This window comes from Ranitomeya imitator, chromosome 1 (genome assembly GCF_032444005.1).
Source record: "Ranitomeya imitator isolate aRanImi1 chromosome 1, aRanImi1.pri, whole genome shotgun sequence".
Lineage (NCBI taxonomy): Eukaryota > Metazoa > Chordata > Amphibia > Anura > Dendrobatidae > Ranitomeya > Ranitomeya imitator.
This window is the reverse complement of record NC_091282.1, coordinates 110,194,716-110,219,857: the sequence shown is the minus strand read 5'-3', so window position 1 is coordinate 110,219,857 and position 25,142 is coordinate 110,194,716. Positions and strand designations below refer to the sequence as shown.

Genomic DNA, 25,142 nt, shown 5'->3' with positions numbered 1-25,142 from the left:
TTCGGTTCGATTTGCTGAACATGTTCGCCGAAAGATTCAGCGAAAGTACACAAAACCCATTTGATTCAATGGGAGGCCAAACCAAACATATACACATCACCTTAAGGGGTGACAAAAACGTTCTCAAACAACTAAAATTAGGGGCAGACACCATGAAATGTGGTAACAATTGACCCACAGTAGAAATTTGCAAATGGCACAGCAGCAGTCAGCCATGGGCCATGCATGAGGTATCAGGGTCTGGCCCAGAATTAACAGCTTGAAATTGAAGTTTCAATGAGGACCTGGTGGTTAAGAGAACAGTGTAAGCCTTCTTAGCTGGGAGACCTCACACCTCCAATTTTTTTTTTATTCCAGCCAAACTCAGATGGGGCAAACATCAGTTTCATACAGTAGACAAATGTAATGAAAGTAACACATGTAGTTGACTGAAAGTAAGTACAAGCCTGCCTGTCTGGGAGCCCTACTTACACAGGCAACCCACCAGATGGAGACCCAACTTGGAGTCTCCACATTTCAAAACATTATTGTCACTCTAAGGCAGTGACAGGTATTATATGCGAGGGTCGCTATGTATCTCCCAGGATGCGCATAGAATATTAAATCCTCTGGAGTGCACAGCGGGCACAGGCATAGCTGTGGTTGCAGTGCAAAATAAAAGTAAGTGTGGACCTGGTCGAGTGACCAAGGCAATGTTCAGGAAAACCCGTTAAGGGCTCATATTTTTGGAGTAAACTATAGGATGGTGGTGGGGCAGTTCACTTCCTATGGACCGAGTCTTACAAGTGGCCCATGGCCACAGATTCTATTTAAAAACCCTGCAGCAAAGGGTTGGGTGTGTCAGTGTTTGTTTGCAAGTGGCAGAACAGATGGCTCTGCAGCGTCCAGCCTGTGTGAGGTAACAGAGCCAAGAGCAGCTAACGTCTGGCACCAAATAGCATGAAACGGTGGTGCAGTCGCCTTCGGAAACAGGTCTCATATATGGACTGTAGTGACGCCCCAGCTGCGATCCGGAGGATACATGTGCTGTTCATTGTGTGAGTTGTTGGGACATTAAACACATTTGCTGTGAACTTTCCTATGGTCCCTGCCTGCCACATGACACGAACCCCGATGCACTACAGTCACACAGCACTAAAGTAGCCTCAATTTCCAGAGCAGAAACAGTATAATAGGCCTCTGACACACCTTCTACCACAGGCCAGATGGAGACCCAACTTGGAGTCTCCACATTTCAAAAAAATAATTGTCACACACCACTAAAGTGGCATCAAATTCTACAGAGTAGAAATATTATAAAAGACCTCTGACATACCTTCCACCGCAAGCAACCCACCAGATGGAGACCCAACTTGGAGTCTCCACATTTCGAAAAATTAGTGTCACACACCACTAAAGTGTGAAACGACTCACAGAAATTGCTTATGCCACTTAAACTGCTGCTGTTGTTTTTGCGATGGCACCCTGATGTTCCCGGGTTTGATGTGTAGAACTGAGCCTCGATCGATGTAAGCCACTCTCCCATGGCACCCGCCTGTGCGACCAGAGTCTGGAAAATTGAGATATTTTTATCCCTTCTGCATTCTCCTCTATAGTAACATAGTAACATAGTTAGTAAGGCCGAAAAAAGACATTTGTCCATCCAGTTCAGCCTATATTCCATCATAATAAATCCCCAGATCTACGTCCTTCTACAGAACCTAATAATTGTATGATACAATATTGTTCTGCTCCAGGAAGACATCCAGGCCTCTCTTGAACCCCTCGACTGAGTTCGCCATCACCACCTCCTCAGGCAAGGAATTCCAGATTCTCACTGCCCGAACAGTAAAGAATCCTCTTCTATGTTGGTGGAAAAACCTTCTCTCCTCCAGACGCAAAGAATGCCCTCTTGTGCCCGTCACCTTCCTTATAGTCTCTTCCTCTGAGACCACCACCTCCTCATGCAGACTATTCAAAGTGTGCTCCAGCATCTATATGATCGGAATAGTGATGCTGATGATGGCATCGTCAGCACTAACCATCTTAGTAGCCATTTTGAACCTGTGCAGAAAGGTGTAGAGGTCCTTCATCTGTGCCCACAACACAAGCGTGATTTGCACCACGTACGTTTTGCATTGGCCCAGGCTATGCAAAGGGATATACTGCACCAGGGCTCGTCGCTGCTGCCAGTCGTAGCAACATGTGCAGAGGGGAATTCCACCATGTCGGAACATCGCAAATCAAACGGTTAACCAATAGGCCGAAAGATGACCTGAGGGGTGCGATTGACAGAAGTGAGCACACAGTGACCGTGCTTACTGCAGTAGCGCATCCAGGCTGGGATAGTTGAGGATGTGAGCCATGCAATGTGCGTGTATGAGGTTGCACCAGAGTAGGGCCACCACCAGGTTTGCACCAATATCGTACACGGCCTTCTCTGGCTCCAGGTTCAGTTGAGACAGCCATTGCTCTAACTCGGTATAGATAGCTGTCCATAACTCTTGTTCTATAACCCTGTATGTAACCCCTTTTCACATGTATACCACAATGGAATTAATGGTGCTATATAAATAAAAATAACTCAATTTAAACACTGCTTGATTGCGGTGAGCCATGGCTGCCAAGTATGGAGGTGGGGGTGATTGTATCTGCAATGTTGGAACGTGTGTTGGATTAAGGGAGAGGTTGAGGACACAGGTGAAGGCTCTAAAGGAGGTGGAGCCAGAAGCAGTGGAAGAACTGTTACAGAGGTTTGTCCTGCTAGCCTCAGGGGATTGAAATTTCAATAAATCTACTCCACTATGCTGGAACTGTAAGATGCAGTGAAAAAAACGCACCAAAACCTCATCATGAGAATGGAATAGTTCACGTCATGATTTTTCGGGGAACAATCGTTCCTTGCAAAAACAAGACCAGCCCAATCCTAACTGACAATGCAAGTCTATAGGTCCATAGAAAAATCAGACCGCACTCTGATATCAACGGAGTGTGGTCCAATTTTCAAAGACTGTCACATAGTAGGTGAAGGTTTTTTTTTCCCACAAATCGAGAAAAATTGATAAAAATCAGACTTTGATGAAACTCCGGCCATTTTTTCAACACTGGTGAAACTCGGTCCGTTTTTTCTCGTACTTGGAAAAAAAAACATGTTTTGTGAAAGAGGCCTTAAGCCAAGTATGTGTTCTCCACCTTGTGAATCGTTTTATGAAACTAACCAAAATGAGAGGAAAAAAAATTAACACCTTCATTCGATATTCTTACATTTCCAATAGGGATGAGTTTCTGACCCACATATCTTAACTGAATTCTACATCAGATTTATCTGGAAGCTTCCCTGGATTCCAGTAATTTTTTCATGTTTGAGCCAAACTCCACTTGCTGTATTTATTTAGTGAATTAGAATGTATTTCATGGGATTAGGAAAGATTTCCTACATGCCAGGAGTTCATGTGACAAACAGGTGAAGGACACTGTTCAGAAATCCCTGCCAACACCATTGCATTAGTATGATGTCTCCTAGGTAAAAACTGGTCATGTCCTTCAAAACTTAGGAGTGTTCAACTGGTCATTAAAAAAATGAGCACGTCACTAAAACTTCTAGCCTTCCTCCCATCTCCAAAATGTGAATCACTTGAACCCACTCTCAAACCTGGTGAATTGCTTCTACCATTTCCACTGGTGATGTGCGATCGAAAAGCCAATAAATCATGTTAATTCTCAACTTATAATAATGATTTGAGCCATAAAAAGTTATAAATGTAAAGTGCTGCGGAATATGGTGACGCTATAGAAATAAAATTATAATTTATTTCAGTTTGTAAAGGGGTTTTCCAGACCAAGGCTAATGTTCATCCAACAATGTAACATACGGAATCATAACAGAGCAGAATCGTAACAGTGTGAATATTAGAGTGCTGGGCAGCTTGAGGGTCATCACATCCCTGGACATGACTGCTCATATGTGGTCATATGCCGGCTAGCTTCTCTTAGTAGAGAAGCCAGTCAGCACAAGTAAGCAAATCACATGTCATGTGTTGACAGCTTGAATCGGCAAGTAGAGCGGAATCCTAACAGTGTTCATCTTACACACTGGTAAATTGTGCCATCCTACCATGCCAGAAAAAAGAAGCCCCAAGCTTGAAAACCCTTTAACAAAAAAAAAGAAAAAAAAAGCAACTTACAAAATGAATCCCTTTTGGGAAACTGCGAAAAGGGGGTCATATACCTTCCCTCAGACAGTGGTTGGCTGAATATTCGTTTGGCCGAATACCATTGCTCTATATTGCCCATACACACCAGCTCGAACAAACATGAATGATTTCTCAGTAAAAAGAGGGAAAATACCGGATTACTTACCGGTAATGCTCTTTTATAGAGCCCACGACAGCACCCACTAGAGAGAGGGGATCCGCCCCTAGGAACAGGAAACCTACAGAGAGATAAAAGGGGCGGCCCCCCCTCGCTCCTCAGTTGTTTTACAGAGAATAGGAGGAACCGCCAGGTTTTAGTTAACAGGTTCAGGTATATACAGTGGGGCAAAAAAGTATTTAGTCAGTCAGCAATAGTGCAAGTTCCACCACTTAAAAAGATGAGAGGCGTCTGTAATTTACATCATAGGTAGACCTCAACTATGGGAGACAAACTGAGAAAAAAAAATCCAGAAAATCACATTGTCTGTTTTTTTAACATTTTTATTGCATATTATGGTGGAAAATAAGTATTTGGTCAGAAACAAATAATCAAGATTTCTGGCTCTCACAGACCTGTAACTTCTTCTTTAAGAGTCTCCTCCTTCCTCCACTCATTACCTGTAGTAATGGCACCTGTTTAAACTTGTTATCAGTATAAAAAGACACCTGTGCACACCCTCAAACAGTCTGACTCCAAACTCCACTATGGTGAAGACCAAAGAGCTGTCAAAGGACACCAGAAACAAAATTGTAGCCCTGCACCAGGCTGGGAAGACTGAATCTGCAATAGCCAACCAGCTTGGAGTGAAGAAGTCAACAGTGGGAGCAATAATTAGAAAATGGAAGACATACAAGACCACTGATAATCTCCCTCGATCTGGGGCTCCACGCAAAATCCCACCCCGTGGGGTCAGAATGATCACAAGAACGGTGAGCAAAAATCCCAGAACCACGCGGGGGGACCTAGTGAATGAACTGCAGAGAGCTGGGACCAATGTAACAAGGTCTACCATAAGTAACACACTACGCCACCATGGACTCAGATCCTGCAGTGCCAGACGTGTCCCACTGCTTAAGCCAGTACATGTCCGGGCCCATCTGAAGCTTGCTAGAGAGCATTTGGATGATCCAGAGGAGTTTTGGGAGAATGTCCTATGGTCTGATGAAACCAAACTGGAACTGTTTGGTAGAAACACAACTTGTCGTGTTTGGAGGAAAAAGAATGCTGAGTTGCATCCATCAAACACCATACCTACTGTAAAGCATGGTGGTGGAAACATCATGCTTTTGGGCTGTTTCTCTGCAAAGGGGCCAGGACGACTGATCCGGGTACATGAAAGAATGAATGGGGCCATGTATCGTGAGATTCTGAGTGCAAACCTCCTTCCATCAGCAAGGGCATTGAAGATGAAATGTGGCTGGGTCTTTCAACATGACAATGATCCAAAGCACACCGCCAGGGCAACGAAGGAGTGGCTTCGTAAGAAGCATTTCAAGGTCCTGGAGTGGCCTAGCCAGTCTCCAGATCTCAACCCTATAGAAAACCTTTGGAGGGAGTTGAAAGTCCGTGTTGCCAAGCGAAAAGCCAAAAACACCACTGCTCTAGAGGAGATCTGCATGGAGGAATGGTTCAACATACCAACAACAGTGTGTGGCAACCTTGTGAAGACTTACAGAAAATGTTTGACCTCTGTCATTGCCAACAAAGGATATATTACAAAGTATTGAGATGAAATTTTGTTTCTGACCAAATACTTATTTTCCACCATAATATGCAAATAAAATGTTAAAAAAACAGACAATGTGATTTTCTGGATTTTTTTTTCTCAGTTTGTCTCCCATAGTTGAGGTCTACCTATGATGTAAATTACAAACGCCTGTCATCTTTTTAAGTGGTGGAACTTGCACTATTGCTGATTGACTAAATACTTTTTTGCCCCACTGTACATATATATATATATACATATTTACAACCTCATACTACATCTTTCTAATATTTACACCTCACCAAAAAAGCACCATGTGCAACTATATACAGAAAAGGGAGGGATGTGAACGGGTGCTGTCGTGGGCTCTATAAAAGAGCATTACCGGTAAGTAATCCGGTATTTTCTATTCGCCACGACAGCACCCACTAGAGAGAATTACAGAGACTATAGACTGGGTGGGTTTACTGAGTCAAGGACCGATACACCGAAGGTCAGGTCAGAAGCAGAGGATAGATCTAATCTATAATGCTTATAGAAGGTGTTAGGTGAAGACCAAGTTGCAGCCTTACATATAAGGTCTATTGGTACATTTGCCCTTTCTGCCCAGGAAGTCGACAAGGCTCTTGTAGAGTGCGCTCCTACATGCATTGGAGGATCTTTTCCTCCCACTTTATACGCCAAGATTATGGCTTCTCTGATCCAGCGAGATAATGTGTTCTTTGTCACTCTGGCACCCTTGGTTTTACCCTGGAAAGACACAGAGAGCCCTACTCTTCCTCCAGTCCCTAGTTCTCTCTAAATAGGCTAAGACAGTCCTTTTTACATCTAGGGTGTGAAGTCTATCTTCTTCTGGAGTTGAGTGGTTCTCATAAAAGGTAGGTAGCAAGATCTCTTGGGATCTATGAAAGGTAGAGGCCACCTTAGGGAGATAACACGGATCTGTTTTTAAAAGTATCCTATCTGATGTTACCACCAAAAAGGGAGGATCTATAGATAATGCATGAAGATCACTAACTCTTCTAGCAGAAACTAATGCCACTAATAATACCGTTTTTAAAGAAATATTCTTTAGTGAGGCTGCATGGAGAGGCTCAAAAGGTGGTTGTGTCAATGCATTTAGGACTATCGATAGATCCCACTGAGGAACCCGAGGTATGCTAATTGGTTTTGATCTCTCACAGGCAGATATAAACCGAGATATCCATCTATTACCTGCAACATCATAATTAAACAGAGCTCCTAAGGCTGACACCTGAACCTTCAGAGTGCTTACGGAAAGACCTAATTCCAGACCTTTTTGTAGAAATTCCAATATTGGAAATATAGGAATTTCAGCTGAAAGTTGTGTAGTATGAAATTGAAGAAATTTTCTCCAAATTCTAACATAAATCCTGGTAGTTGAAGGTTTTCTGCTTTTCATCAGAGTATCTATTAACCCACTAGAAAACCCCCTGAGATTTAGTAACCGCCTTTCAAACTCCATGCAGTTAAATTCATGCCCTTTGCCTGAGGATGAAGGAACGGACCCTGAGAGAGCAAGTCCTTGGACTGAGGCAGAATCCACGGGTCCGACACTGACATCGCCCTCAGCCATGAGAACCATGGCCTTTTGGGCCAGAACGGGGCTATTAATAGAATTTTTGCTCTTTCTTCCCTTATTTTTCTTATTACCAAAGGCAGTAGATTCCATGGAGGAAAAGCATATGACAGGTCGAAAGTCCATGGTACTTGGAGGGCATCGAGTATGTCCGGCTCGTCCTCCCTGTTTAGAGAGGCAAACACCCTGACCTGTCGGTTGGCTCTTGTGGCAAACAAGTCTATTTGAGGAACACCCCATCGAGCTGTTATCATCTTGAAAATTTTTCTGTTTAGCATCCATTCTCCTTGATGAAGGGTGTGACTGCTCAGAAAATCTGCACGAAAATTGTCTGTGCCCCTGATGTGCACAGCTGACAGTGATAGCAGATGACCTTCTGATAATTCCATGATGTCTGATGCCAGCCTCTTAGCACCATAGAGCTTCTCTGTGGGTTCCCTTCTAGGAACAGGAAACCAACTGAGGAGCGAGGGGGGGCCGCCCCTTTTATCTCTCTGTAGGTTTCCTGTTCCTAGGGGCGGATCCCCTCTCTCTAGTGGGTGCTGTCGTGGCGAATAGAAAAATAAGTTTGTAAAGAGACGGCCCACAGAATGCAAGATTGTGCGTGGAGAGCTGTAGAGGTAAGAGCTGTAGGATTCAATGAGATGGATAATGTCACGCAATGAAATACCTGTATCGTCCTCAGTTCAGTGGGGATGTTGTAATATGCTGTAGGAGTACAGCATATAGTTAGAAAGGGATAATCCTCTAACTAGATTTACTTACTCCTACAGCATGTTACAACATCCCCACTGAACTGAGGACTATACAGGTATTTCATTGCGTGACATTATCCATCTCATTGAATCCTACAGCTCTCCACGCACAATCTCCCATTCTGGGGACCGTCTCTTTACAAACCACGGTTACCTTATCTCCCAACAATATACAAGTAAGCATTCTTCATGACTACATGTCGGCTACGTTTGCCACCTATCCACCTACTTCACAATACTTGGGACAGGTGGACTCTATATTGTAGACCAGTGTTCTGAATATTTTTCGTTGCTATCTAATGTTTTTTGTGAGTGAACGTGTCACTTATGTACCTTTCTTTCTTACAGCAACATAATGAGACTAAGGACGGGTCGAAACGTCTGCAATTGAACGTAGTGTAGTCGCTCCAATTATTTCCTGCGCTTTACCCATTTTTTTTTTTCTGTTTTCATTGACTCAATAAATTTGATTTTCTTGCATCACCTAAACAAGAATGTGCGGTGATTTCCGATTACATACCATACGCTGCACACTGCATCAAACTGGTCTGCATGGCTGTTGTCGCAGAAGGAAGCCTCTTTTAAAGATATTGCACAAGAAAGCCCGCAAACACTATGCTGAAGACAAGCAGACTGAGGACACAGATTACTGGAACCAAGTCCTGTGGTCTGATGTGACCAAGATAAACTTTAGTTCACATGGTGTTAAGCGTGTGGGGCAGCAACCAGGTGAGGAGTACAAAGACAAATGTGTCCTGCCTACAGTCAAGCATGGTGGTGGGAGTGTCATGGTTTGGGGCTGTAAGAGTGCTGCCAGCCGTGGGAAGCTACAGTTAACCGCCAACATCTACTGTGAAATAGTGAAGCAGAGCATGATTCCCCCTCCCTACAGAAACTGGTCTGCAAGGCAGCATCCCAACATGATAACTTACCCCAACACACCTCCAAGACCACCACTGCCTTGCTAAAGAAACTGAGGGTAAAGGTGCTGGACTGGCCAAGCATGTCTCCAGGCCTAAACCCTATTGAGCATCCTTGAACAGAAGGTGGAGGAGTGCAAGATGACCAACACGCACCAGCTCCATGATGTCGTCATGGAGGGGTGGAAGAGGATTTCGGTGACAACCTGCAAAGCTCTAGTGAACTCCCTGCCCAAGCGAGTTAAGGTAGTGCTTGAATATAATGATGGCCACACAAACTAGTGACACTTTGGGCACAATTTGGCCATTTCACTTAGGGGTGTACTCACTTTTGTTGCATCAATTTAGACATTAATGGCTGTGTGTTGGGTTATTTAGAGAGCACATTGTTATACAAGCTGTACACTGACTACTTTACATTGCATCATTGTGTCATCTGTGTTGTCCCATGAAAACATAAAACATTTAAAAAAAAAAAAAAAAAAAGTGGGTGGTGGAAATCTGAATATAAATATTTCCAGGAGTGCTGCCTACAAAACGATATCCGTAGCATTGGATACAATCTAACTCAGCATTAATAAGTCGTTCAAGCCAAAGTTAGTTTTCAAAACAATCTTTATTTTGTCTGAAGGTCTAATACAATGTTTTAAAGCAACTTAAAACGAGACACGGAGCTTTATCAAAGCTATAGCTCAAAAGTTTCAGAGGCACAACTTTATTAATTGCCTTGTAAAGGCAAATAACTACTAACCATCCTTTTCCTCCCCAACAAAAGACCAAAGAATTAATGTTTAGCAAAGTCATAATTTTTGTTTTTTTTAATGTTGTATAAACAATGAACATAATTTCATCTGAAATAGGAATAAAAATAAAAAAAATAGCAGCACATTGGGCAGCTAATGCAGTCATACGGTGACAAATAATATGAAGTCATTGACATAGCGAGTCGCAAATATTGATGCATCAAGCCGTTGTTTCAGGATAGAAAATTTGGCATGTTTCGCCTCTGCCAGGCAATGAGCACACTGCCACCCATTTCTAAAAGAGATCCAGAACACCACATAAAGAGGTCTGTCCAAATAAAAAAAAAAAAAATTAGGAAAAAAATTGGACAACCACGCATGACCAAGCCAATATCATGGGCAGCAATCTGTCAAGACTGGAAAATGAGTAGAGACTTCAACAATTCTAGCTCAATGTAACCTAAAAGATAAAAGCCTTTACATGAAGGAGCATCTATTGCCATTCACAAATATATACAATATATGTAAATGTTTCCGCAACTTCCCAAAACTGAAGATATCTGAAAGATTCTTGGCTTTCTTAACCCTGCTGTTGTCTTCGGTCTGGGGAGACCGATTTTGAACTTTGGTATTTTTGGAGTGTTCAAGATGCGGTTCTGAAACTTGTGGTTGATTGACTTAAATGAGGATGGGTCGGTCGGCCACGGGTTTCAGAGCCGCATCTTGAATATTTTAAAGAATATTGAAGTTCAAGGTCGGTCGTTTTTGACCGAAGACAACAGCAGGGTTAAAGGCAACGTTGCAAAAAAATCAGCCATTTTGGAAACGTACGGCTGGATAACGATCACAATGGCTTTGTATTCAGTGAGTTCGTTCGGATATTTTAAGTTCTGACGCCGCCCGTTCTCTCCATATAGAGGGGTAGAGGTTTTGGGTACATTGGGTTTGAAAGGACTATTCACAGTAGGGGACAGGTAAGCTTTGGCACTCCACTAATTGCTTTACATGCGGTCAGCACCATTGAGGCGAGCACCATAAAGGATCGTAGTTCAGCGCTGTCTCGAGTGCTGAAGGTTGTCTCTACCAGAAGACCACCAAAGCAAAATACAAGTTGCCTTTCGAAGAAAACCGAGAAATGCAACATTAGAACAATATACAATGCTCTTGTATTCTAGATCGAGGGCTGATATTTACATAGGTTCTCCACAAAATGGAAAAAAAAAAAAGCCCTTTTTTCCCATTGAATCAACTTGTATTGTAGATTTGGTGGCCCCAGATATCATTCCTACCGCACGAATAATAATAATAATGATGTTCTCTTAAAGAGGGTCGTTTTTCTTCCTCAACAGCGCCACTCCTCATAAGAGGCTGCAGCTGGTATTACAGCTCTGCGGGATTAAACAGTAATACCAGACAGCCCGCAAGCAGTAGTTGTGCTGTTTCGAGGCTTTTTTTTTTTCAAAACAAACCCCTTCCAGCCTATTAATCCTTCTCTACACTTACCCAAACATATTATACATTGAATTTACATTTTCTTGTGCTTTAAAAAAAATCAGCCTGGTGTACCTTGGATCTGAAGAATAGTGCATGTGCAATTCATAAACTTAATTTAGATCTTAAAAAAAACCTCTTCTAGAGATAATAAAAACTACAACAGAGTTATGGAAAAAAAAAATATGGCTTAGAATGGGAAACAAGTCAATTATACTTATCCCGGAGACTTAAGGAGAAAACCCAACTGCATACGAAATAGTCTTATAATCATAAAATAATCGCGTGGTGCAAATTCCAAGTACCAAATAGTTCATAGCCATGGAGCAACTTATCAAGCTCAATTACCGGGCTGCATGATTTCCAAGGAAGTCTGCAGATTAAAAAAATTTGATGACGCTTTAAACATGACGACATCACGTTGACTTAGACTCTACAACAAAAGGTTTATAAAATTCCGCGGAATCTGGGACAAAAAAAAAGGTCAGACCTGCTATTATTAAAGAACAGTTTGGTTTTCAGAATACGTCATTAATAAAGCTCATCTCTCGAGTATTACAAAGTTGGAGATGGCCGACAATTCAACGATCTTGGATGAAGAGTACCGAGCACGATTCATCCTGGTCGAAAAAGGTAAAAGCAATGTATAGGGGGGTGGACAAAATGGTAAAGATGGTCACATTAGGCGGACTGGATAACGTCAGCAAATACTACGAAGGCAGGCAATCGCAAATACTATAGAATACAAAACTCGAGGAGCAGTACGTGTCACCGATTTTCCAGAGCCATTGTGTCTTAAAAAAAACAACACAAATTGGCCTGTGAACAAGCGGTGGAAAAAGTGCCAGGAAAATAACAAAAACGGTACGCAAGATGACGTTTGTATCCCACAGTATTACCATGCTCATTTGCAATCTTTTCCAAGAAGACTTTAACGGGGCAGAAATTTACATACAAAGAAAAAAAAAATAGGAGGAAAAAAAAAAAAAGTTACAAATTTGCCCCACCCCTCCTCCTAAAAGCCTTAAAAAGTTTATTTAAAACCAATGCAGTGAAGTTACGTATGGCAGGGTTAGCATGCTACACAATTGAAATGATGGGGGGGGTTATCACGTTCATATTGAGCGGAAGGCAGAAAGTTTTGTGCGGGCTTTCTACCTAGTAACAAACAGTAAGGACAGAGGACAAGAACGCGTCAGAAGCGCAAAGTACCATAGAAACAACCCATAATAAAACACTGTCAAACTCTGATTTATTATGTTTATATATTTTTATGGTTTATTTTCTCTCTTTTCTTTTTTTCCTTAAAAAAGCAGCTTTGAAGCTCATTAGGCACTGCCCAACAACGCATTAATCAAATATCTTTAATGAATTCCGAGTTATCTTCTTCTTCTTTAATCTTGGGCCCAACGCCAAGTTACTCTATACAAGGGTCACGGTAAAATAGCTCTTGTTTAAATTCCCGTCACTTCTCTTCACCTCGGCTATTACCATCTCCACCTCTACACCCCTAAACGACATACTGCACATTTCCTAAACACAAAGAAACTAACCAAAAAAAAAAAAGTAACATTTCGTGGACAGAAAATTCATGTTATTGGTACGTATAAAATAATAATAAAAAAAAAAAAAAACAGCTTAAAGAAAACGGATGTTGCATAGCATTAAGGATTCAGCAGTCAGCAAAATAAAAAGACAGTTTGGTATTGATAAGTTTCTTTTTCTTTCCTCGATAGCTTGTCCCCATTGCTATGTACATATATATATCTATATATATACGATTTATCAGTTTCCATCCTGTCATCGTCCATATTAAATAGGTTTTCTGAACAGAAATCATTTCTTTAGACGATAAAGTCTTAGTAAAAACACTTCCTGGCACTCTGCTTGGGTTGAAGCAAGTTTGTAAAAAGTTCCATTTATCCAAAAGTTTCGCCCAAAGTGCCGTTCTGCTACATTTGTAATCTTTTGGAGGGGGGACAAAACAAAATGAAACAATCCACAAGGCTGTGTGGGTAGATCCACTTAGCAATATGTCACTGGTCCTTGAAAAATGATGTTATGGAACGGTATTTTCCCCCCGACGAGAAAGAAGAAAAAAAACGAAAAGAGAAAAAAAAAAAAAAACCACCCAACAGTACTGTTCTAGCAAAAAGACACCTTGGCTTCTTGGATCGGCGGTGACCAACATTCAAGCTGGTAAAGCTTCAATAGAACGTAAACAAGCACCATGGTGAAGGCCTCGCGGTACCTGCAGGCCGGGAGATAGGCTTATAATAGCATATCTTTCTGTCGCTGTGCTTCTCGATCTTGCAAAGCAAGCACGATAGCTTAGAAACATACATTCACAGCTTAACACTCATCTCCTGCTTCCATGGCGAAAAAAAGCTCTTATCTCATCTGAAGGTAGCTTTGATACTGCAGCTCAATCTTGTGAAGAAGGCGGACGAGGGAGCTTTTAGGATTTTTTTTTGTTTGTTTTTCCTTTGCCGAAAACTGGCATCAACTTTGTCGACACGAGAATAGACTCCAGAGTCTGTTGGGTGCTCATCGCCTCTGCTGTGCATATACTGGGATTGCTAGTGTGACGTTCAGAGAGTCATTGTGCTGTACGAGTGACGTGTGTTGGTAATGTAGCACCAGTTCTTTCAGAGAATTATATAAGTTGTACGGTTCTGCAAATCCAAAGCCGGTAAGGGTTTTGTTGATGACGCAGTGCTTGACCTCCGAATCCGCTCTGCAATAGGAAAAAAAAAGTGACATCATGAGTACAAATGGGCGATGTACGCGAAGGGCATCCATCAGTATTGGGGATGCGTAGTGAAGAGATACGTACACCACAGAGCAGGCGTAGCACCCCTGCTTGCTGCTCTCCCGCACAAGGAATGTTCCATCTCGCTTTCCACGTAACAGGCTCTCGGCTTGATTTCTGTTAATATTCCCTACGTTCCACGTCCTTTCGTCATGGTGGGGTAAATCCTCGTCTTCCACCACGGAGTACTGACTGCTAAATGGGGAAGAAAACAACTCATTTAATTAAAAGGCTTTCAAAAGGTGGACATCAGTGGTCGGCATTGGGCCCTCTATCCACAGGTAGAGTGGAGGACATGTACATCGCGATATACCCCTGGCTCTGTGTTCCCGGACTGGCTGTCCAGCTATTGTGTAATGACATGTTCTGGTGACTGGCAGAGCTGTTCGATAAAGGCACACGTTTCTTATCATTCCTCTAGACAGACTATGAACCCAGGCTGTATTATAAGGCTAAACCTGTTCTCATGTTGGAAATCCCTGCATCAGGTGTATTTCACCCTCATTAAGAAAATGTATTCGGTATGATCTTCAGTCATCAGAATGAAAAGAATCTCAATTGGTAACGTATCCTGGGCCCTCATTTGGACATTTCTAAGGTAATAAACTTTAGGCCTCGCTGGCTGGTCATGTATTTTCGGAAAGGGCACATTAACTAAGCCTAGCAGCCCCCTACCCATATGATTACAACCTAAGGACACTTACTCTTCTGTATTTTCCGAGCCCAGCCACTCGTTCAGCTTCTTCTGTCTTACTCCTTTTTGTGTCAACCACCTATTGCACAAAGAAAAGGGGGGAAAAAAATGAGTCAAGAGACCGGAGGTTATTATATTCACAGCGAGCAGACAGGTGAAGGTAAAGGTGAAGCAGGACTTACAGTAAGTACTGGTCTCTGGTCTTCCTCAGCTGTATCAGGTCTGGTTTTATACTATTCATACGTTTATCTATCTCCCTGTATTCGGCAGCTTGCTTCTTCAGATCTTCTTCCAGCCTTCGTTTACTGTCGACGATCTCGCTGATCCGAGACTTTAATTTTTCGTAATTATGAAGGATTCTAATAGGAAAGGGAAAAAAAAATAAGTTACTTTTGACAGAAATCTGCATCAACAAAGATATTATTAAGAAAGAAAAATTCTGTTCTCCAGTTCTTCATGGTCTGTAGACAACCCTCAAAGAAGAAACTTTACTTCTGTTGTGCAACGTACCTTTGAATTTCCTTCTCATTTCCCTCCCGTCTGAACTTCTCGATGTACTCCTTGCTATACTTCTCCTGGGTTTGACACTGTTCTTCAAATATTTTAATGGTTTCGTTAAATGCTTCGATGGCGGTTCTTTTCATTTGGATTTCCTGGAAAAACCAAAGCGGATTCGGTCATTAGCAAATATATCACCTGCTGAACCTTCGTTCACTCAATTTTTGATGTAGATTCTGAAGAGGATCCACTTTAAAATCCACACCAAAAAAAAAAAAACTCAGAACTCTTAACTGGATATTTCATGGTAACCAAAGCAAAGAAATGGCCATGAAAAGTTGCAGCTTGTAGAAAATGTGCAGCCTTACCTGAGAAGTTCTTGTATAGTCCTCATACAGTCTATCATATTCCTGGTTCTTCTCTTGGAACTGGAGGTGATACTCGTGCAACTTCTTTCCAACAGCTTCAATACTGTCTTCTTTCACCACTTGATCCTTAAAGAAAATAAAAGAGATAATGTTGACTTCTCTATGCTCTCAACAAAAAGGAACTTCAGGTGGACGGCCACAACTTCTATATTTACCTGCTGAAACCTGGATACTGGATACAAGAGCTTAACATCTAGTTTAGGGTTGTACTGGGCCAAAGACTCGTTTCGGTAGTGGATGATCAGCTCGACCACTGAGTTGAACGTCAGCGGGTCAGAGAAGCCATATTTGCCATCTCGATGAAATATTTTAATTAGTTTGTTATTTCCCCCTTTCCTGAAAAACAAAAAAAGGAATGAATGTCAGCCATAGATATGGAAAAGATGAGTAAGACCAAACATCAGATGATGCCAGGAGACATCACACACAACATCCTCCTCACCTTAGTGTAAGTGTGTAATCCCCAAGCATTTTTGTAGATGCATCTCGTACCAAGTAGGTACCATCAGTGGTATCTCGAAGTTTCTCATTTACCTCCTCCCTGTAAAAAACATTTATTAAGTTAGAAATCTGAAGAGAAGCATTAATGGAGACACTAGTCACACACCTAGACAGGGTCGTTGCAATAGGATAGTGCCATTTGAGCACAATGCTCATTTTGACAACTATTTTTGACTATTCACTTAAAGCATTCGAAGCTGGAGGCAGTCAAGGACCCCGGCTGTGGAGGCAGTCAAGGACCCTGAAGGCAGTCAAGGACCCCAACACTTAACCCATAAGTGTGTGTTACTTGGAATCCCGAGTGGCTGCATGGAAACTTTTATATTTACAGCATTTCTAAGTATTGTCAGCCACCGCTCGTGGCCTCCACACGTCTAGAGACCCAACTAATTACTGCATTTCCTCTAAGAAGACTCGAGGATGTGCAGAGCTTGATTCTACAAGTTTTAGACCTAGCACGGGCCCATGCAGGCAAAAGCGGCAAACAATGGGATTGGCATTACCTTGAGATATCTCCCCAGTACCATTCAGCGTCCTGCAGCGACATGCTGTGATTAGTACCGTTATTTGTTACAGCAGTGGTGGATTTGGGAGGCTTTGGAGGCAGTGCTGAAAAAGATTAAAAAAAAATACAATAAATAATGTTAAATAAAACGAGGTCACGATCTAATATACCACAAGCGACAGAATAAAATCCGCGTTGCTAGGCAGATCCTGCCTTCATTGAATTGCAAAGCAGGTGAACAACGCGGGGGCTGAAAGTAGTACTTTCTGAACAAAAGAAAAAAAAAATGCAAATAAATAAATAAATGACTGATAATAACTGCACTGAGTCACGCTGATAAAAGCCTCAATCTGTGACCCAGATACGTCTGGCACTAATCTCTATAAAAGACGACACTTTAATCTGGCTCAGTATCATCGCGGCAGCTGAACGCAACGAAAAAGCACTGGGTTTAACCCCTAAATCGCTCCCTAACCCCAGAACAATAGGCTCCGTAGGACCGACCTATGCGGAGGGCTGACAAAAGGGGAGCCAGAGCCGAGGAGAACAAGTGCAGCAGCGCTCGGTATAACAAAGAACTGTATCAGAGAGGACACAATAGAGGACTAGCGCGCGCACACCCACCCGCACGTGCAGCACCCATTACCTGGAGCATCCATCTCTATGTAAAACATCAATTCGCCCCCAAACTGCGAGTCTGAGCTGTCATACTGTGGGACCCCTTCATCCAGGCTCCACATAGCGTTGCACATTGTAAGGAGAGCAGAGCCCTCCGATGAAATGGTGTCTTGGAATTCATTTAAAACCTTTAAGGGGCTGCACAGAAACCCATTACATCATCATCAGAGCCGTCCAATCCATTGGACCAGTAATGGGCCACTCCTGTCTCTCGCAGGCAGATTTTTACACTGGAGATTTGACAGCACCATAAAAAAAATAAAAAAAAATAACACGCATGTAATAAAAGTTTTTCTTTTTTTTTTTAATGTAGCTGCTGCACCTGATAACGTCGCTTGCAAAATGCAATTCCCTATTTTTTACGACTGACATGGTACGGTCCGTTGGCTGGCAGCCCGATGAGCTGATCTCCTGCGGCACGTACCATTGACACTTTCCTTTCTTCTCGCACATGTACGGCCAGCAGAGCCCCAGCTGCACGCAGGCAGCCAAGAGCCCGGAAGGCGAGACAAAGACAAAGGCCGAACAGAAGAGAAAAAAAAAAAAGGTGCAGGAATATTTGCAATTGCCATCATTCCCCTACAATCTACTTGACTGCAACTTAAAACTAGCGAAATTGCAAAAGTCTTCACGTCCCTAGAAAACTAAGCGATTCTCCAGGTATGGATCCTAACCTGAACCTCAATAAAACAGCCCAGGATTATAGGGGGCGACAACGGGGAGAAGGCACGCACTCCTTGTTAGAAAGTGTTCAAAAGCTGGGCAAGGGAAGAGACAGGTAAGTGATGGGCGCAGGTGGCGCAGAACTGCTGGTTAACCCCTTCTCCAGCCTAGTAGGAGCCATACGCACGAAGGAGGGCAGACAAAGAGCGAGTATCGGGGTGCGCAGCGTACTTACTCAGGATATCGTGCATGGTCCTCGGCTTTTATCAGTCCTCCCAAAAAAATACAATGAAAAAAAATAATCCAGAAAAAAAAGGAAAAAAAATAAAAATAAATAAATAAAAAAAATCAAGCAATTTCCAGGAAGAATAAAATAAAAAGTGCTTTGGATAATCCCAAGTTCAATTCCTTGAAGGATCCCGCAGGCAGAGTGTCAGCGGCAGCTCCCCTCGGCTCAGAAATCAGACCTGGGCGCCGGGTGCGCTGGAATCTAGTCCTTCATTTCCAGTTAATGATTAAAAAGTGAAGGCGAATTCGGTGCAGCGCTGCTGGCTGCCAGGAGGGGAGGGGGAGAGACTCTGGCTTGCACGTCTCTCACAGATAAAGATCTCAGTTTCATGATTAACTCAAGCAGGTTCAAATATTTGCTGAGCTAGGGATTTGGGGAGGTGGGGGGTGGGGAGGACGGAGAAGAGGCTGTCAATCACCGGGCCGGGCTGTCATCAGCTAACAAGTGGCTGGTGCAGGGAGCAGCTCTGCTTTTAGCTCAGTAACTGAGACGACCATTGTGCGGGGACTGAAAATAGCCTCTGTCGCTGACTGCGAGCGCAGGGCTCCGGCGCAGGGCAGCACACTGACAGCGACCACATTCAGGAAGTTGGTTCTGTAGCCAAACGAAAAATTGCTTCTAAGAAAGACTGACAAGTCTGCACACATCTCCGCCCCCCCACTGCGAAACCAGCCAGAGGCAAGGACAGGTACTCTGCGACTGGTTAACCCCTGCACTGCCGCCCGGCACCCAGCTATTCCTGCCGTCCGTGACTAATCAGTTTACTGCGGGAGCATAGACGTGCATTGTTCTGCCCGTATGCCCGTATCACGTGCCAGCCGCTCTGTGCATCCTGCAGATCCCGCCGTATAATAGCGCTGCTATCTTCTTATGACAAAGGACAAATGCCACCAAGATTAATATGAGGGATCTGCCATGTAGATCAGCGGTCACAAGGTTTTCGTGTCGCCATGTGCAGCGATTATCTGTGGCAGGGCTGAACGCCGGCAGATGGCCTAACTGACCTGCTGCCAGGACGGGGCTGCGATAAATGACCCGCCATAAAACACGGATATCACACGCGACAGCGCTGCAGATGGAGGTTGCCACATAGATCCCAATCCTCCTCACGCCTGTGACCGCAGTATGTCACAAAACCTGGATGTTGTGACAACAGACAGCAGCCGATCTGTTGCAGAGTTGATCCGCCATATTGGATTTCTACAGTCACTGTCACAAGTCCATCCACATGTCTGTATCCCATAAGCAAAAGCCACAGATCATGGCAGAGAATGGGGAATTGTAAGACATTGCCCAAGATGTCACCAACCAAGGAGACAAGACTTTCACAAAACAGCCGACTGAGATGCCCAATGTACGGCACCAACGAATCCAAGATGTTAACTCGTCTGTACATTTTTTTTAATACATATTTAAAAAAAAACCAAAAAAACACATGATTGCACTACATAACCAACCGCAGCCTCTACGGCAAAGAATTAAAGTGACGGTATTTGTGCAGTTAATAAAGCAGCAGGGACTGACAGCAGCTGGCGGCCTCGGTTCTATCATGGAGACTGGAAAAGATTTCACATCCTGAGAACAAAGGCTCCAACATGACGACACTTACTAAAGGGCTCCCTCTGGTGGTCACAGAGAGTATGACCGGTACAAGTAGTTGGTCGCACTTATAAACTAACTGCATCTAGAAATGACGTCATTGTAAAAAGTGTGCAAAAAACATAAGAATCGGAGCATTGCGTACAAAATCACAAACAGAAATGACTTGAATATTGAACATCATGGTTTAAAAACATTAAAAGCGATCATTTTGAGACAAGTTCATACATGAAAGAAAAAAAAAAAATGATGACGAAGCAAAGAAAAGAAAAAAAAAAATTAAGTATATATCTTGGGTAGAAAGAAAAAAAAAAAAAGTGAGGAAAGTATCTGATGACTTATACAATGAATATTTGACTAAGAAAATAACCTTGTGGCACTCTCCACTCGGCGGAGGTGCACCCGAGGACAGATGGATGGACGCTTCACCCTGCGGTACGGCGCGTCTCAGGTCGACACAGAAAATATGTACAAACAGGTCTTGGTTTACAGCTCAATTATAGATGCAAATGATATGGACTAAGAATATATAAGTGCATCTGCTGACTGGCCTGAAGTACGAAGGCACAACACGGCCTGTGTTATCAAACAGCGACACCATAAACATCCACGCCCGCCGCAAAGTTTCCGACGAGTCACAATGCTCGTCTCCGAAAACTTACCAGATTCCACAACGACCCAGGACAATGGAGGGCTGTTCCCAGCACAACAGTCCAGACCCCCCATACATAACACGGGTATATATGCCAATGCCGCACACATTGCAGAACGAGACCCCAAGACCCCAATGATCCACCTTAGAAACCACACCACCTGATCTATAGGACTTTACGTGCCACTTGTATTTCCTTATTTTGTTTTTTTACTTCCGACTAACGGGATCAATTCTGCTTTCAGCAAAAGCAAAAAGTTAAAAATAAAAGATTTACAAAAAGGAATAGAGAAAGCAAACCCAGCAGTGTAAAGGACCAGTAGTGATGGAGGGGCTGCACCGAAAAGGTCAGAAAAAAAGAGAAGCCGCCAGACATCACCCTCCCGGCATCAGGGATCAGAGATTAACAGACAAAGCCCCAAAAAGCTCCCAAAAACTAAAGCCAAAATACGATAAAATGTAATGCGGTATATTCTATTTATTGCCCACATTACTCTGCTGACTTCACCCTGCGCTGTAGACTGGCAGTCACGCATGCAATAATCCATGTGGTCTTCTGCACGTTCTCTGGTGACGTGCACAGGATTTAACAAGATGCACGAGAACAGACGTCTGCGGAGGAGCAGGGAGCCTCTAATTATTTCATAAAAAGTAGAAGCGGCCTGGGAGGACTGCCAGACATCGCCACGTACTGCTCCATGAACAGATCAAAGTTCATTCTCAACTTGTGCAAGCAGTGAAACATTGCGAAGCAGAAAAAGAGCCTACCAAATTGAGATTCGGTAAAAACCAAATCCTCTGCGCTGAAGGCGTCATTCAGATGTCTGTGAAGACACAGGTGAAGTACGGACCGGCCATGGGTGTCCCCTGACCCAGACTAGACGTGGCTGTTGCAGTCGGATAGGAAGACCCGCGGTCGGTCCTTACATCATGGATGTCTGAATTTGGCCTAATGAGCCTCACACATACATGTAGCCAGCACCTAGCTACAAATTCTTAATCTACAAGATAATCTGCTGTAAGATTACATTAGTTGTCAAGGGGTTTTAACACCTGGGACATATTCCACCTCTGTGACCTCTTATCAATGGGCAAACTCAGCATTGCTATGTAACGCACTAAAGAAGTTTCAGAACTTTCATAGTAGTGTATGGAGCGTGCAGCACTTCAGCCAGCACAACGTGGGCCCGCATTCACATTGTGGGTATATGGAGAGTGCAGCACTCCAGCCAGCACAACGTGGGCCCGCATTCACATTGTGGGTGTATGGAGAGTGCAGCACTCCAGCCAGCACAAGGTGGGCCCGCATTCACATTGTGTATGGCGAGTGCAGCACTCCAGCCGACACAACATGAGCCCGCATTCACATTGTGAGTGCAGCACTCCAGTCGGCACAAGGTGGGCCCGCATTCACATTGTGGGTGTATGGAGAGTGCAGCACTCCAGCCAGCACAAGGTGGGCCCGCATTCACATTGTGTATGGAGAGTGCAGCACTCCAGCTGACACAACGTGAGCCCGCATTCACATTGTGAGTGTATGCTGAGTGCAGCACTCCAGTCGGCACAAGGTGGGCCCGCACTCACATTGTGGGTGTACGATAAGTGCAGCACTCCAGCCGACACAAGGTGAGCCCACATTCACATTGTGTACGATGAGTACAGCACTCCAGCAGACGCAAGGTGCGCATTCACATTGTGAGTGTATGGTGAGTCCAGCACTCTAGCCGGCACAAGGTGAGCCCACATTCACATTGTGTACGATGAGTGCAGCACTCCAGCAGATGCAAGGTGCGCATTCACATTGTGAGTGTATGGAGAGTGCAGCACTCCAGCCAGCACAAGGTGCGCATTCACATTGTGTGTGGTGGAAAGCTGCAGCTATCAGATGTTTATGGATCTGCCGTGAATGTTCAAAGTGGGATTGCCCCTTTAACGCATCTAACCTTAGACACCCAAAAATGCCTTTCAGCCAAAAGTCTGATGCCCTTAAGCATCAGGATTAATAAAAAGTAACCGCCACAAAAAGCGAGAACAAACAGCTACTCCACTTATATGCGGCGTTCACAGATGTATGCCACAAGCCATTCCACACCCACAAGGACCCGCATCGTGCAGCTGCTGGCCCCTCTGGCAGTCAATGATCTTTCTAAGAATTTTACAAGCAGAAGCCCAAAAGGCAGATTTCACTGCAATCTTGTAGGCAAGAGAAGAATGGCCGTACCTGGCGCTGCTTGCTGCTCGTTCCATTCACTGGCAATAAGAACTTCCAGGATCTGAGTGCTGTATTCAGGGCTGTCCGTGCTGCAACAAAGCACAGAAAGCAAAGTCAGTGTTACATCGGGCATTTGTCGATCCTATAGCATCAGTAAGAATGGCGCCGAGCCCTTCCGTAAGGCTGTTACCTACCTCCCTAGCTGGTTTCTGAAGAGAAGTGGGCTGAAGATTTCGGCCAGTAGCTTTGCACTTAACAAGTTCTTGCTGGAACTTTGACTAAGTAAAAAGAAATGTTTCAGCATGTACTGGAGGGTGAGCCAGTACTGTTGGGGCACATTCGCAGACTGGATGATCTTCCGCAGCAGCTGAGCGTAGTCGTCAGAGTTCACCGATTCTGCTGGCAGGTAAATTAATAAAAAAGAAGAGGAGGTTTAGTCCAAAAGTCACACAAGTTCCTGCATTCTGAGCGCCGCCGGCAAAGATGAAGAAGTTGACCTGAAACTGCGACTATATAGACCACACGAGTTAGGAGGAGCGACACCCACAGCTCCTGTCCTCTACGGAGGTTATCAGATCAACATCCTGTCCGGCCGCATGTGACAGAACGCCAGGTTTGTGGATTGATACCAAGAACGTCCTTACATTTGCTCTGGATGGACTTTGTGAAAAGATAAGAGTCGCAGCGAGCAGCAGGTGTCGAATCCTGCGGAGGCTCCAGAACCTGGAACACCGCGTCCTCCCCAAATACACACCATTTGCCAGCGCTGATAAAGGTTAACAATTACCTCTCTCTGCACACTGACAGAGGAGACCTTCGTATCGTTAACCATTACACGCCGCCTCCTCAGAATTTAGGCTTAAAAAAACAAAACACAATACGGACGCCGGATGTAATAAAGAGCCGCGACGGGCAGGATCCTCACCTCTGACGGCAGAGAGCATTTCATTGTAGGTGGCTGCGGGAACGACAGGGTTCGGCAGATCCAACAGGAACCTCTTCACAGCGTCACTCAGAGTTGGGACGTCGAAATGTTCATAATCGGTCGGAGCTGTATCTGAAAAAGAGAAAAAAAAAATAGATCAATGGATGAAATACAGAGATTGCCATAAGCACATCATGCATCACAATGGAGGGGCTCAAGGGTAAATCTACCCAGCGTTTCTTCGATTTTTCACTTGGATCGGAATGATCGTTTGCAGACATAGGACACCGAGACCCAATACTGGCTGTAAAGGAGCCGGCGACAAGGTTATAGAAGGCGATTTTAACAAGTCCGTGTTTTGCCTGTCAATATTTTTGTATAAACACACACCGGCTTTTTTTAAAGGGAGGGGAAGGCTCTGGGTAAGGCAAGCGAACCACAAAAAAAAAAAAAGAAAAAAAAAAAAAAATCAGGAGGCTCATGAAACGTGAGCAGAAAATATATATATATAAAAAAAATAAACATTGAGCTTCAGATTTCTGCAAATACAGAGCCTTCTTTCCATCCGCGGGTGGAGGGGGCAGAATGAAGGCAGGTGATTAGAAGGGTTTGTCCGACTGCAATATTATTTTTTATTTATTTTTTTTTTAAAAGCCATGGATTGATTAAAAATATTAAACCGTGGGTCCAGCGCAGGCAACTAAAAAGAACACATGATTGGAGAAACATCTCTGCGCTGTGACTTCTGCATGGGGCAGAACCCACTACCGGAGCAGACCTCCGAAGCTGCCTGCTCTGAATGGGGAGTATGCCTATGCTATTTTTTTTTTTTTTAAGACATGGATTAAAAAAATAATTTAATGAATATTAAAAAAAATAAATAAAATAATGGTTACAGAAAAAAAAAAAACTCAGCAGTGGGCGAGATTTTGTAAGTCTGAAGTTTTCACTAGAACACATAGGAAAACCTGAAGGAATCTGAGCGAATTCTGGATTGTGTGGTTTCTGGCGCCATCTATTGGCAGAAAATGGAACAGCCTGACGGAAATATTTAAACTGGTCATGATCACACCCATTCACATCACACTGGAAACTATTCATTCTTCACATGACAGCCTGACATTAGCAAATAGGGTAAAGGGGACATCCAGAAACATTCTTCACACCACATAAAAGGTTTTAAAATAATACTATACAAATAAAAAAAATATAAAAACAGAAATTCCCTAATACTTCGATTCCGGTATTTCTTGGGTTTTTCATGGTCTATGACTTTTTTTTTATAGCATCCTAAAACAT

General features: G+C 43.5%; 1 protein-coding gene across 6 annotated transcripts in view; it reads right to left on the bottom strand.

Annotated features, from left to right (window-relative positions):
- Positions 1-9,750: 9,750 nt before the first annotated feature.
- Positions 9,751-25,142, bottom strand: part of PIK3R1 (phosphoinositide-3-kinase regulatory subunit 1) — a 57,575-nt gene continuing 42,183 nt past the window's right edge. For 2 of the 6 annotated variants that reach the window (XM_069749664.1, XM_069749679.1), the window contains exons 4-15: positions 23,844-23,975; positions 23,113-23,317; positions 22,928-23,007; positions 16,824-16,929; positions 16,262-16,360; positions 15,975-16,155; positions 15,760-15,885; positions 15,404-15,546; positions 15,076-15,252; positions 14,904-14,972; positions 14,224-14,394; positions 9,751-14,124 (exon numbers count right to left, since the gene is read on the bottom strand). In XM_069749664.1, coding sequence (XP_069605765.1) covers positions 13,935-14,124; positions 14,224-14,394; positions 14,904-14,972; positions 15,076-15,252; positions 15,404-15,546; positions 15,760-15,885; positions 15,975-16,155; positions 16,262-16,360; positions 16,824-16,929; positions 22,928-23,007; positions 23,113-23,317; positions 23,844-23,975 — 1,679 coding nt within the window. In that variant the 3' untranslated portion in view covers positions 9,751-13,934. Of the gene's footprint in view, positions 14,125-14,223; positions 14,395-14,903; positions 14,973-15,075; positions 15,253-15,403; positions 15,547-15,759; positions 15,886-15,974; positions 16,156-16,261; positions 16,361-16,823; positions 16,930-17,471; positions 17,630-18,401; positions 19,004-22,927; positions 23,008-23,112; positions 23,318-23,843; positions 23,976-25,142 lie in introns of those variants that run through there. The other 4 variants (XM_069749671.1, XM_069749688.1, XM_069749706.1 and 1 more) reach the window with 3 other exon arrangements.